Source organism: Dermochelys coriacea, chromosome 7, assembly GCF_009764565.3.
Source record: "Dermochelys coriacea isolate rDerCor1 chromosome 7, rDerCor1.pri.v4, whole genome shotgun sequence".
Classification (NCBI taxonomy): Eukaryota; Metazoa; Chordata; order Testudines; family Dermochelyidae; genus Dermochelys; species Dermochelys coriacea.
Genome location: NC_050074.1, coordinates 82,926,287 through 82,937,724, shown reverse-complemented (window position 1 = coordinate 82,937,724; position 11,438 = coordinate 82,926,287). Strand labels below are relative to the sequence as shown.

At 45.7% G+C, this 11,438-nt stretch overlaps 1 protein-coding gene across 2 annotated transcripts; it reads right to left on the bottom strand.

Moving 5' to 3' along the window:
• Positions 1 to 622: 622 nt before the first annotated feature.
• Positions 623 to 8,525, bottom strand: FAM241B (family with sequence similarity 241 member B). 2 transcript variants are annotated; one of them, XM_038410041.2, is made up of 4 exons: positions 8,441 to 8,525; positions 6,515 to 6,713; positions 4,745 to 4,872; positions 623 to 2,572 (listed from the first exon to the last, which is right to left on the bottom strand). In XM_038410041.2, exons 3-4 carry the CDS (start codon positions 4,835 to 4,837, stop codon positions 2,318 to 2,320), a joined length of 348 nt encoding a protein of 115 aa, XP_038265969.1. In that variant the 5' UTR covers positions 4,838 to 4,872; positions 6,515 to 6,713; positions 8,441 to 8,525; the 3' UTR covers positions 623 to 2,317. The 2 variants fall into 2 exon arrangements, with proteins under 2 accessions (XP_038265969.1, XP_043375282.1); XM_043519347.1 differs by lacking the exon at positions 8,441 to 8,525 and adding an exon at positions 7,395 to 7,817.
• Between the last annotated feature and the right edge of the window lie 2,913 nt (positions 8,526 to 11,438).

The window sequence follows — 11,438 nt, the reverse complement described above, 5'->3', positions numbered from 1 at the left end:
CTTTGGAGGGATTCCCTCCAGGGATGCATGGTTCAGTCCTAGAATGCCATTCAGTCCTTGATCTCTATGCTGAAACGCTCAGCATAAGTGCCAGTTACGATGAAGTTAGACAGTTGTTCATCGGGAACTGAGCTGAGATCATCACATCATTTTATATAGGCCACCAAATGACCATCAGAAGGTAACAAATTTCAGTTAATGCCAGAGCTCTGCAGTTAAAGATGGCTTCAGTTTTAGAAGGGGTGACTGAGAACCTCAGCCTAAGCAAAGCAACCTGCCAAAACATCAGCACAATGCAATACAACATGATGATAGTGCACCAGCCCACACAGCTAGCCTGGGTCACTAGACAGTCTCAGTGAGATTCAGGCTCAAGACTTTATCTGTGAGACTCTTAGACCGCATCTGAGTGACAGGCTTGCTATTCCAATCCCCTGAGCTAGTCAGTTCGTTTGTCGGGTTGTATTTAATCAATACACCAGTTAAAAGCATAGCTGTGTCTTCCCAGATTTTCCAGCACTTGGGATTTGTGGGGGCTCCGCTTGGGAAGCTATCACTGACTTTCACCAGCTCTGGCATGCTGACCACTGGCACAAGAACAGCAAGAAATTCAGAAAACAGGCAGTTTGGAAAGAGATTTATGTACTAGCGTTACAGAAGAATTTCAATTTTATAATAAAACATGTTACCGGTTTTTTTCTCCTTGTTTTAGCAGAAGGTTCTTGTTATCACAGGAACCAGAGGAGAATTTGAGGTGTTGCTCTTGGCATTTTTACACTCCATTGGGGAACGCAGAAATTTACAATCAATTTGTGATGCACAATTTCCTTCACTCAGTTTATTGAACAAAAACAAGAACCACTTTGTCTATGCATGCTACACAAGTTTTCAGTAAGGCTTCTCCACCCCAACACACACACACACACACACACACACACACACACAGAGTAAAGCTGTTATAAGCCAATATGGTCCCACATCACAATTCAGATCTGTATTTGGACCTGAATTCAAACTTCCACAAATGTGGGGGGGAGGGGCAGGGTAATTTAAATTCTGTGGTCTGGTTTGGCCCACTATAATGACAGGCCTGAAGTTTGGATCCAGTTGGGATGTAAACTTCCCCCAAAGTCTGGATCTGCTGTTTTTGTTGAGGCCCAGTCCTATTTATAAGACAGAGGAGAAATATTGCTCACTGATTCTCAGCTCATCAAGATGAAAGTTCTTATGTTTCTTGGCCTTAAAGAAGGATTGAATAAAGTTTTAAAAAACACCACACCTAATACAACCCCTCTCTAATGTGTTTTTAGCAGATATGTTTAATTTCCACTTCTGCAAATTATTAAGGACTGTATTGTTTAAAAATTGGTTCCTCCATCCATACATTTCCAAGCCCAATTTCCCCAGCTACTCAATGTTGGAATCATTCTCCCTGCAGCAGGGATAAGGTATCACCCACAGTGACAACGTCCCGGAGAAAGTTCTTGTTCAAACACAGATATCCCGGACAACCCAGGCAAGACAAAAGTACAGGTGACATCACCTGTTTTACAGACACTTTTTTTCTTCCCTGTTTTAATCGTCTTCAAACTCTTTTCTGGTCTCCTCACTTTCTATTTTAATGTCCCCCTTTAGCCCCTTATAACAGCTCTCCAATCCTATATGTTTAAGACGTAGCATATACTGTGCTGTCAGCTCAAACCCATTAATATCTCTTCTTTTAATTTAAACTTCCCTTCCAATACACCTCTAAAATCAGATTAGTAATTACAAAGCAAACCCTGCCTTCACCAGGCCATTTTCAAATTGTCTCACATTCATTCGTGTTTATTTTATTGCTCCTCGGAAACCTCTGCTGCCCTTCACACCTGCAGATGAAAATTAAGCTCCCATTTCATTTCCTCTCAGGTCTAGGCACTGTATCTGATAAGTGCTGGATGACACAACATGACACGCCAGACCCTTTCTATAGCTGCACCAAAGTTTGGGCTTCTGGCATGACCTCTCTAGCTGGTGGCTGAAGCTCCTGGGCAAGCCAAGCCTCACTTGGCAACTCTCAGAAAGGAGCAGCTTAACGTGAGAAAAAATGCTACACCTGGGGATTGTGCCTTTGGGCATCCCAACTCCACACTTCATTTCCCCTTGAACACTACACACAGACACTTTCAGGATACATAGCTGTGCACCTGCACAAAAATACACACATATATACACTCTCAGTAGGGGAACACACTCACAAACACACCCATGCCTGACAAGGAAACTTGGTCTTTCTTTCACCAAGCAGGAAGCATTGGTGGCCAGTGGGAGGGCACTGTCACCGCTGGCTCAGGTGTGAGACCACGTAGATAAGGCCCACCAAGAGGAGGCCACGCACGCCCACCATCATGAGCAGGAAGAGCAGCAGGATGGACATCACCGGCTCCACCACCTGGTTCCCGAGGTTCCAGATGGGGAATCCCATGTTCACTAGCTGCTGGTTCAGTTTTGAAAATGGAGAGCGCCCCCCAGGCCTGGCAGCCTGCTGCTGCGGTCGAGCATGGCCTGCATTAGGCACCACGTTGAAAAACTCCTGCAAACATAACAAGAGAGAGAAGGAATTCAGCCCGCTGAATCAGACTCACAGAAGGGTGGAAGCTGAAGGAAAGAACAAGGCAAAAATTTCAGAAACATTCCTATTTATTTAATTCAGAGTAAAATATCATCCCGAGGTCATCAAGAGAGACAATGCGGCAGAGAGCAGGCACCACAACTGACTGCCCCTCCTCTCACAAACATTTCTTAGGAACTGCTTGGCTTTTACGCTCTAAACTGAAGTTGAAATTGTGGGGAGAGAGGAATGGAGAGGAGGGTACATTAGAACAATTACAGGGGCTGCACCTTTTGGGCTACACCTCACAGTACACAATTTCACCCACCCAACCTGTATATAAATCCCCTGGGGCCAGGTGCATGCACCCATTTACACAAGTGTAGGGGAACCCAGCCAGGTGGAAACAGCAGCTCCTTCCCTGAGAACCTAAAGCCCTTCCAAACTCTGTATGGTCAGGGATTTATGGAACTGGTGGAGGGGTAGGGGGTGCCAGGAGAGAAGGGGATGGAGCCAAGGATCGTACTCCTCTAACTACTACCAGATTTTTTAAATCCAAGATGGAGTCAATGCTGCTCAAACCAGCATTAGCTCCCCCAGCACATTACCAACTGCCCACAAAGGGACTTACAATGCACCACTGCAGTAGGACAGCTGATAGCAACAAGATTCCCCCAGAGCCAGGCTGCCATGTTGCTGGTTCTAGGAGGGCTGGCAGAGGGACAACCAATGCAATAACGTGGGGCATTTTGTTGGCCAGGATGAAAGACATTTTCTGCATCCCCAGAGCAGCCAAGCAAAACACAAAACAAACAGAAAAGTGCTGTGCCCTCTGGGAGTTGGCACCCAAGACAACTGCCGTGATCACCCACCCCTAGAACTGGCCTGAACCAATGTCTGGGAATTAGAGAGCTTAAACCAATGTTTCCTGCAGATCCCTGGCCTCAACAGTCAATCCATTCTTCAGGCCAACATACCCACATTACAGAGCCCAGCAGTCACAGCGCACCATGATGTGCAGCATCTTTTCCCCTCCTGTGCGTTTTTCCTTGGTCAGGGGTGGTTGGGCCCTTAACGTGAACTCAGATTCCTACCCAAATTCTGCACCCACAACAGCACTTGTCATTTCCCCTGCCTACCCCAAAGATTCTTCTAGTATTTTGCAGTAAAATGTGGAATGCTGCTTCTCCCAACTCTGTCTTGCCTAGCCCTCTGGACAGAACATTACGATCAATGTTCCCTCTACATTTTCTTTGCTCTGAGTGGGTTCCAAATTCCAGTGAGAGCTACATTTTTGTAGCAATCTGAGATTTTTTTAAAAAAAATCTTTTTACACTATATTGCATTAAACAGTGTAAGGGATTTTTAAAACAACATGTTAGTAATACACATGCATCTGGGACAGACATGCATGCTGAGTACCCATTAACTTTCAAGAGCTTGAGTTAAAACACACACACACACATTTAGGAAACCAGGAGCCCCTATCTTTCCCATCATAAGCTTCTACATCCAGCCCTTCCCAGGAGCCTCAGCCTCTGAGGGAGCCTGCTACCAAACCTTCCCAAGAAATCCTGCCTCCCAAACCAGGGTGCCCGGGATGGTGTTGCCATTGCAGCCCAGAGCGGGCAGGAACACATAGACCAGGCACTCCTGCCCCAGCAGCAGTGACAGCACAGTCTCCCCCTCCCCCCATACCACAGCTCCCTGCCAGGCCAGGCTCATTTCAGCACTGATAGCCCTTGGAGGCTGCTCCCAGTGGCAGGGACTAGCCGGCTCCATGAACAGCCACCCCCCTGCCCTACCTAAATGGCAATCCTGGTTCCTCCCTCTCTCTCTCACTCACTCACTCTCACACACACACACACACACCTTACTGATCCCTACTGGTTTGAGGTTTAACATGGCACAAAAGAGGAGCTGCTGCAGGTTCTGGAAGGAGGGCCCAGCTACCGGCCATGCTTCCAGCCACAGGAGGTGTGCTGTAGGTACCACACTGCTCTGCAGCCGCACATGCACACAGCTTAAAGGGAATGTTAATTATGAAGCATCCATTGAAGATGTAAATCTTGATGCACATCCATTTCCTTCAGCAAAAAATCTAAGCAATTACAAAAATACCCTGCACTTCTTCACACTTTTCTGTTTCATTACCTGCCAGGAGGTGTTCTCCCTTTGCTGAGCATTTGCTCTCACCCGGGGGTCATCATCCTGTACAATATCTCCATTGGCCAAAATCCGGACCATCGTTAGGTTCACGCAATATACCCACCCTGTCACACCTGTAACACACAGGAGAAAGGACCTGTAGTTCCCCTCCGAGCATTATTAGCTACTTCAGACTGATTCAGGAGGGAAGAGAGGCTCAGGGGAAACCAGTTAAACATCTTGGGCCATATTGTGAGTGCAGTCAAGGAGGGACATACAAGAAGTTTCCCCCACTCTTTGCACGACTGCATAAGGGCCCCCCCAAGAGGCCTCTGGGGAGTGTAGAAACTGTTCACTCCTAATGCCTAACAGGGAGCAAAGACAGAAAACAAGGGGTTGGTAGGAGTAGGGAGCAGGTAGGGGTCATGGTGCAACCTACATTCCTCACCAGCCTGCAGAGGAGGGCCTATGCAATAGGGGTGAAATCTGCTCCATCCTAAGGAATATGCCCACAGAGAAGCCCAGAGACATCATGGCACCTTCTCCCCAGCATACATCCTGGTGTGATGCAGCTCCACATTACACCATACCAAAGGTAGTGATGTAAATGCCACAATCTAGCCTCTTGGGGAATGGGAAGATATAAGTGTGTCTGTCTCTGTTGTTTTATCTATTACTTACCCACACTATAAATGTATTTTTTTTATGGACACAGAAAAAATCCCACTGCCAGAAAATGAAAAAGATACTTTTTCATGGCTATGGAATCCCCAGAGAATAATATTTTTGAAAAGCTGTCAAAAATTACTTTTGAAAGTGTCATATGAACATAATTTTAGAAACTGAAATAAAGTCAGCTGTTTTACAAGTTAGAAAAAGGTTCTAAAATACCATAAGGTTTTCCTCTTGTAACAGCAAATCTCTAAGAAGCAGAACCTTAGGAAAAACATGCAGGAGGGCTCTGCACAGAAAAATATGTGCTGCAATTTAACAAACACTTTTCTGCTGATAAATTAAAAATTGGTCTGACCAGTCAAATCTGTAACACAGACAGGAAAACTGACCATTACAACACATCTATCCCAGCGATCTAGTTTCTAAAACCTGGCACTTGTGGTTTCCAAGCTATTAGAACTAGCAATGCTCAAAGCACAGGGTGAAAACTGAAAACTGGAATTGACCTGAACCTGTGCCTATAATGCAAACTTATGGGTTTTTTTGTGGGGGTGGGGCGGTAAGGGATAGTTAGAAACTTCCATCCAGTGCCCAGGGATGAGCAAGATCCAACATAGCAGCTATGCCTTACCACCACAGTGCACAGTGCATAGGGATCCCCGCCCCTTCAAAGAGACAGCTAGCAATGCGTTTCCCCTCTACAAGACCAGGTTCAGAATGGCCTGAAACCCAGTTTGTCATATGAATCTGAAGGCCAGTCTCTGCCATTCCCAGGAGGGCTGATAGATGCACAGACACATGAACATGCTGATCAGACCACATATGCTGGGCAAGTAGAGGCAAAGCACTAACAGATTCCTCTGGGTCAGGTACATGGCTTAAATTAGCATGAGCAGGAACACTGTACTATCCAAGTGACACTGCCTGGGTCACTCTGCACGGTACTCGGAAACTCTTCTTCTTTGCCTCACGTTTCTTGACATAATTTTGACATCCTGCAAGAAGCAGCCCTGAGGGCGGTGGCAGAAGAAGGGAAAGCAGAAGAGGCCGTAGGGCTTCCTGAGCAGATTACCGATAAACTGACAGAAATAGCATACTCACGTAGGCGATTCTCTCTCTCTGTTCACTCCATACAGTCTGACTGACTTGTACCCAAACTGCTGCTTCCTCCGGGCTGACATCACAGGAAGTTAGTTGAGCGAGGTGAGTGAGCAGCCAGCTTCTCTTCTAGCCACAGGCTCTCCAGAGCTGAGCAAACCCCTCTTCAGGCTCCACAGTAAACTGCAGTTCTCTGAACTGGCTGTGGAGATTAAGTGAGCTCTTTTGAAATCCACCCCTCTGTCTCCACAGTATTTATGCTACACTCCTCTCCCGTGGCCTGCATGTTCATTCACACCATGACTCTGATCACCCTGCTCAAAACAACTCTAATAATCCCAATGCATCTGAAATCTAGGCATGGCGAGTGCCCCTGGCACAAAGAGAAGGGAATATGGGGCAATACGCCCCAGGCATAGGTGTGGCGTGGCAACTAGGGGTGCGGGAGGTGCTGCAGCACCCTCAGATTTTACACTGAGCCACTGGCCCAGTATCCAGGCCTCTACTCCCCAGCCTGGGGCTTGGGTCCCAGCTGCCAGCCCTGCTCCTCGGCCGCTGGCCCCGTGCCTGCGGCTCCATGCCAGGGCCCCGCTCCCAGGCCCTGGACTCTGCTTCCTGGTCCTGTGCCCGGGGCTCAGGTCCCAGCTGCCACCGGTCCCCGCTTCCTGGCCGCTGGCCCTGTGACCAGGTCCCCGAGCCTGGGGCTCTGCTCTTGGGACGCTGGCCCCGCTCCCTAGCCACTGGCCCCATGTCCGGGGCCCCGCACCCAGCCCCCCACTCCCAGGTCTCTGCTACTGACCCCAGCTGCAGGGTCCCGGCTGCAGGCCCTGTGCCCGGGACTCCGCTTCTGGCCCCATACCCGCCCCCAGACTTTGCCCCTTACCTCTGTCCGACCCCACCCCACCCTGAGACAGGACAACTGCTCCGGGCCCCAGCTGGGGTGGGGGGTGCGGATGGGGGTAAAGGGGCTGGCTTTCAGCACCCCTACTATTAAAAGGGTTCCAGTGCCACGGCCCAGGCTACAGCCTAGCAGAAATCTGAAATACTGACCATTTGTTTCCAAATCTGAAGGACTGTCCTGACTTTCACAAAGCTAACCCACAAGCCAGGTTTGCTGGGCAGTTAAAGTGCCTCAAACTGGGATGAATTCATGGGCTGGGGATGGTATGGGACTGAATTTGGGGCCAATTGGGGACCAGTTTGTAGGCTGAAACTAGGGTAGGGCTTGTGACTGGTTTAAGGTTGGGAGGCAGCGGGGGTGCTCAGGTGAGTGTGAGATCTGGCAAAAGTTTCTGGGACCAAGCTAGGGTTAACATTGGGACTAGTTTAGAGCTAATTTGTAGGCAATGGCAGGCTAGGATATGGTTTGGGGATGCTTGTTAACCTGGGTTGGAATAAAGTTTGGTAGCAGTTTGTGGGGCTAGGCTAGGTTTAGTGTAGAGACTGGTTTGTGAGTCCTAGCTAGCAGCTGGCAGCTGTTGAGTTCATGGGTTCAGACTACAGTTAGGCTGCTCTAGACTTGTAAATTCCAGGACTATAACACAGTTTAGTAATGTGGTTAATTCCGTCCACACAGGAATACAATGCTTTATAATACCATGAGGGTATTACTAGGTTCTGATGTAACAAATGTTGCTTTGTAGAGGCACTCCATTTCTCCTTAGTCCAAATTACCCTGTGTAGAGTTCACAGTAACAGTTCATTTTCTAGATCAGAAAACTTTACATGGGACATGTTTATTGACATAAGGATGGGTTATATTTTGTCAGTCTGTATCTAATTAGGCCTTTGGCATCAGCTTAGTTGAAACCAACTGGTGGGACCATGTGACATGGACAGAGAGACAAGGTGGTGACCCTGTTCATCTCCTCTGGTCTCCCTTTGCTTGCACCTCCATGGAGAAGAAAAGCATCCAAGATGGATACTCACAAAGATAGACCTTCTTCGTTGGGGGGCCCCAACTGTGAGCTCAAGTGATGGAGTTAATCCTCTTAACAGATTGCTGCCTTCTTTTCTAACAGACAAAAAACAAAAGGGAAATGGGGAAAGCTGGTTTAGAGTTTAGGACCACAACATTAATCCCTTTCCCCCACTCCTTCAGAAATAAAGAAAACCTTAAAGAGATATTGTCAAGCCCTTTAGCCCACACATTTCACTTACTTTTAAAACTGTTGCAGATGCCCTCTTACTCCTGGAAATCCCTTTGGGTTTGGCTTTAAAATCAATCTCTCCACCTCCAAGTATCTGAAGGATAAAATGTGCAATCTCTGTTTGTGCTACAGGCCCCACACATACTGCAGGTTCCATCTATATTGGCCAGATAAACCATGCTGGCAACTTTCTAGGAGTTTAATGTGATCATATTTAGTCCTGAGCAAAAGTGCTGAAAAATGCTCTGGGGGAATTTTTACCAGTTTGTTCCATGTAGTGTTCAAGCCTGTTCAGTTTAGCCTTTTGTGAAATTGTGAGGACCCAAAAACTTTTTATGGATCAATTTCAATTTTCAAAATTTCAAGAACAAATAGGGGTCAAGGACAGCTATTTGTCACAATTTTGGCTTGCAGAGAGATGACAAGGGAAGGCAGAGCAACACACAGATAATCACACATAGAATTTACAATATATTGTGTACACACACGACAAAGCATTACTGAGTCCTATGATCTATGGTCTGCACCTATACAGCAACAGGAGTGATAATGAGTCATAAAATTGACATAATAAAGTCAGGCACGGGATCAGCAGTAACAGAAGTAGACAGGTCTCCTGTGATTTCCCAGTTAGAATCCTCCTCACTGTTTAAAGTATTTAGGGAAAGCATTACTGAACCTGACCTGTATATGCTTCACTAAACACATACGTTGAATATACATTGGGACAGGAGGCTTACACTTCTCTTAGAACTGCCAACAGTTTTCCACTACCCAGTTAATGCTAAACTGAAATAATAATTTTCTTGTCCACTTTAAATTATTCTTACTCTGCTTCTATCATTACAAGAGAACTGAAAAAAAAAATAAAATCTCAGACAGACTACATATGAGCACGTAGTAGACTAGCCTCCACAGAACAAAACCAAATGCACTCAGCAAACCAGCCTACCAATTGAAAAATGAGGAAATTTCAAGAGGTTCAGAATTTAGATGGTTAGCCAAACTATCCCATTAGACAGCTGTGTTGTATACCAATGCCACCCTGGTTTGGGGCCCCACTTCTCCCTTAGTGTAGGGGAGAGCAAACTCCACAAGTTTCAACTAACAGAGATTCCTATTTATTCTTCCAGAGTTTCCCTCTACTCCATTAGCACTGAAATCCCCTAAAATCCAGCCTTTTTGTTTGGAGTTGCTTTTTCATTGCAAATTCATCTTTGTAACTAAAGTTTATCATATATTTGTCATATATATGTAAAGTCGTTTAGATATTTTTAATTGCTGAGTATTTTTAGAGGATAAAGATAATTAAATGTTAAAATTGTAGTGATCACTTGACAGAAAAAAAAAGCAACATGTAGTTGGCCCCAATGGGATGTGAATTAAATAGCTTTGAAATTTAAAACAAACTTTCCCCTGTATTCAGTAGGTTAGTGTTGTTTGAAAAATTATAGCCATTAACTTGGCCACCAGAGGGCAATCATATTGTATTTAGAATGCAATCCCAGTCTATTGATATTGTTAATGATGAATAAAATGCATACAAAATTAATATGTCACAAATATGTCACATTTTTCACCTACTTCATACCCAGATAAATGCATATGTACAATTTCATGAAAATCAGACTTAATCTACTATATTTTGTCTATTCCAAAAGTTTAGCTGTGCGTGAAAGCACATAATAAAAAATAGTTTGGCTCTTTGTTTCTCTGTAAATGGACAACATAACAAAAGGTAATCTGATGGTGATGTTAAAGCAAGGTATCTGAGCAAAAATACAAAAACACTTCATGACTTTGTATTACAAAGGCAATTTCCACTAATCCCCATCAAATTCATTCCCCTACGGATTGCAATGGTAATGCTCTCCATCTAGTGTGGATGAAAGTCACACTTCCCTTAGAACAGCCGCGATATAAAATTCCCTAAAAGCCTAATAAAATTATGAATTATTAATCACAACATCTTGTACTCAGCCACCAACAGCCTTTAATTTTAAATGTATACAGGTACTTCCCTCATTGTAAACTAATCAATGCATTGTGGCTGACATTTTCAAAACTGGCTACTGAGTTTGGATCCTTTTCTTTTGGGGGCTCAAGTTACCTCTTGTTGGACACGTAAAATCAGTAGCCTACAGTGAAACTGTAGATGCAGAACACCTCTATCTCTCTCTTGTGTGTGTGTACATGTGTGTCCAGGATGTTGGTCCCTGGTAATATATTTGGGGCGGACCTGCAGCTTTCAGGAATCAGAGTACTCCCCTGACTCACCCTATGGGAGCAAGCCAGCTCTGCAGGACTGGGGAAGCTGCACTCAGACAGCAGTGTGGGGTATTGTCAAAGAAGCCTCCAGTTGCAGCTGCCTGCTGCTGTGTGAATAGTTTCACAGCTCACCGAAGAGACGACCGAATTTAATTCGAGATGAATGAGTGCCTCCCCGATATAGATGACATTTTCATTGCAAACTAACAAGGGGAGAAATCCAATTACATCACAAAGGGGCTCCCTAATAGGCCATGCAACTTGGAGAGTGTGTGGGGGGAGCAAGAAAAGGTGGGGTAGCATTCTCCAAAACCAAGTCTAGGGAGGCGGGGGATCTGCAGTGTCCACATATCACAGATAGGAACAATGTGTGTAGCGTTCCGGCAGACAGAAGAACAGGCCATAGTAAGGGACTGCTGGCTGCAGCAACACTGGGTTAAGGCCAGACAGATGCCAGGGGTCAGGCTTAAAAAAAGTCCCTATGAAAAATTCTCTTGCTATTGAGGAAA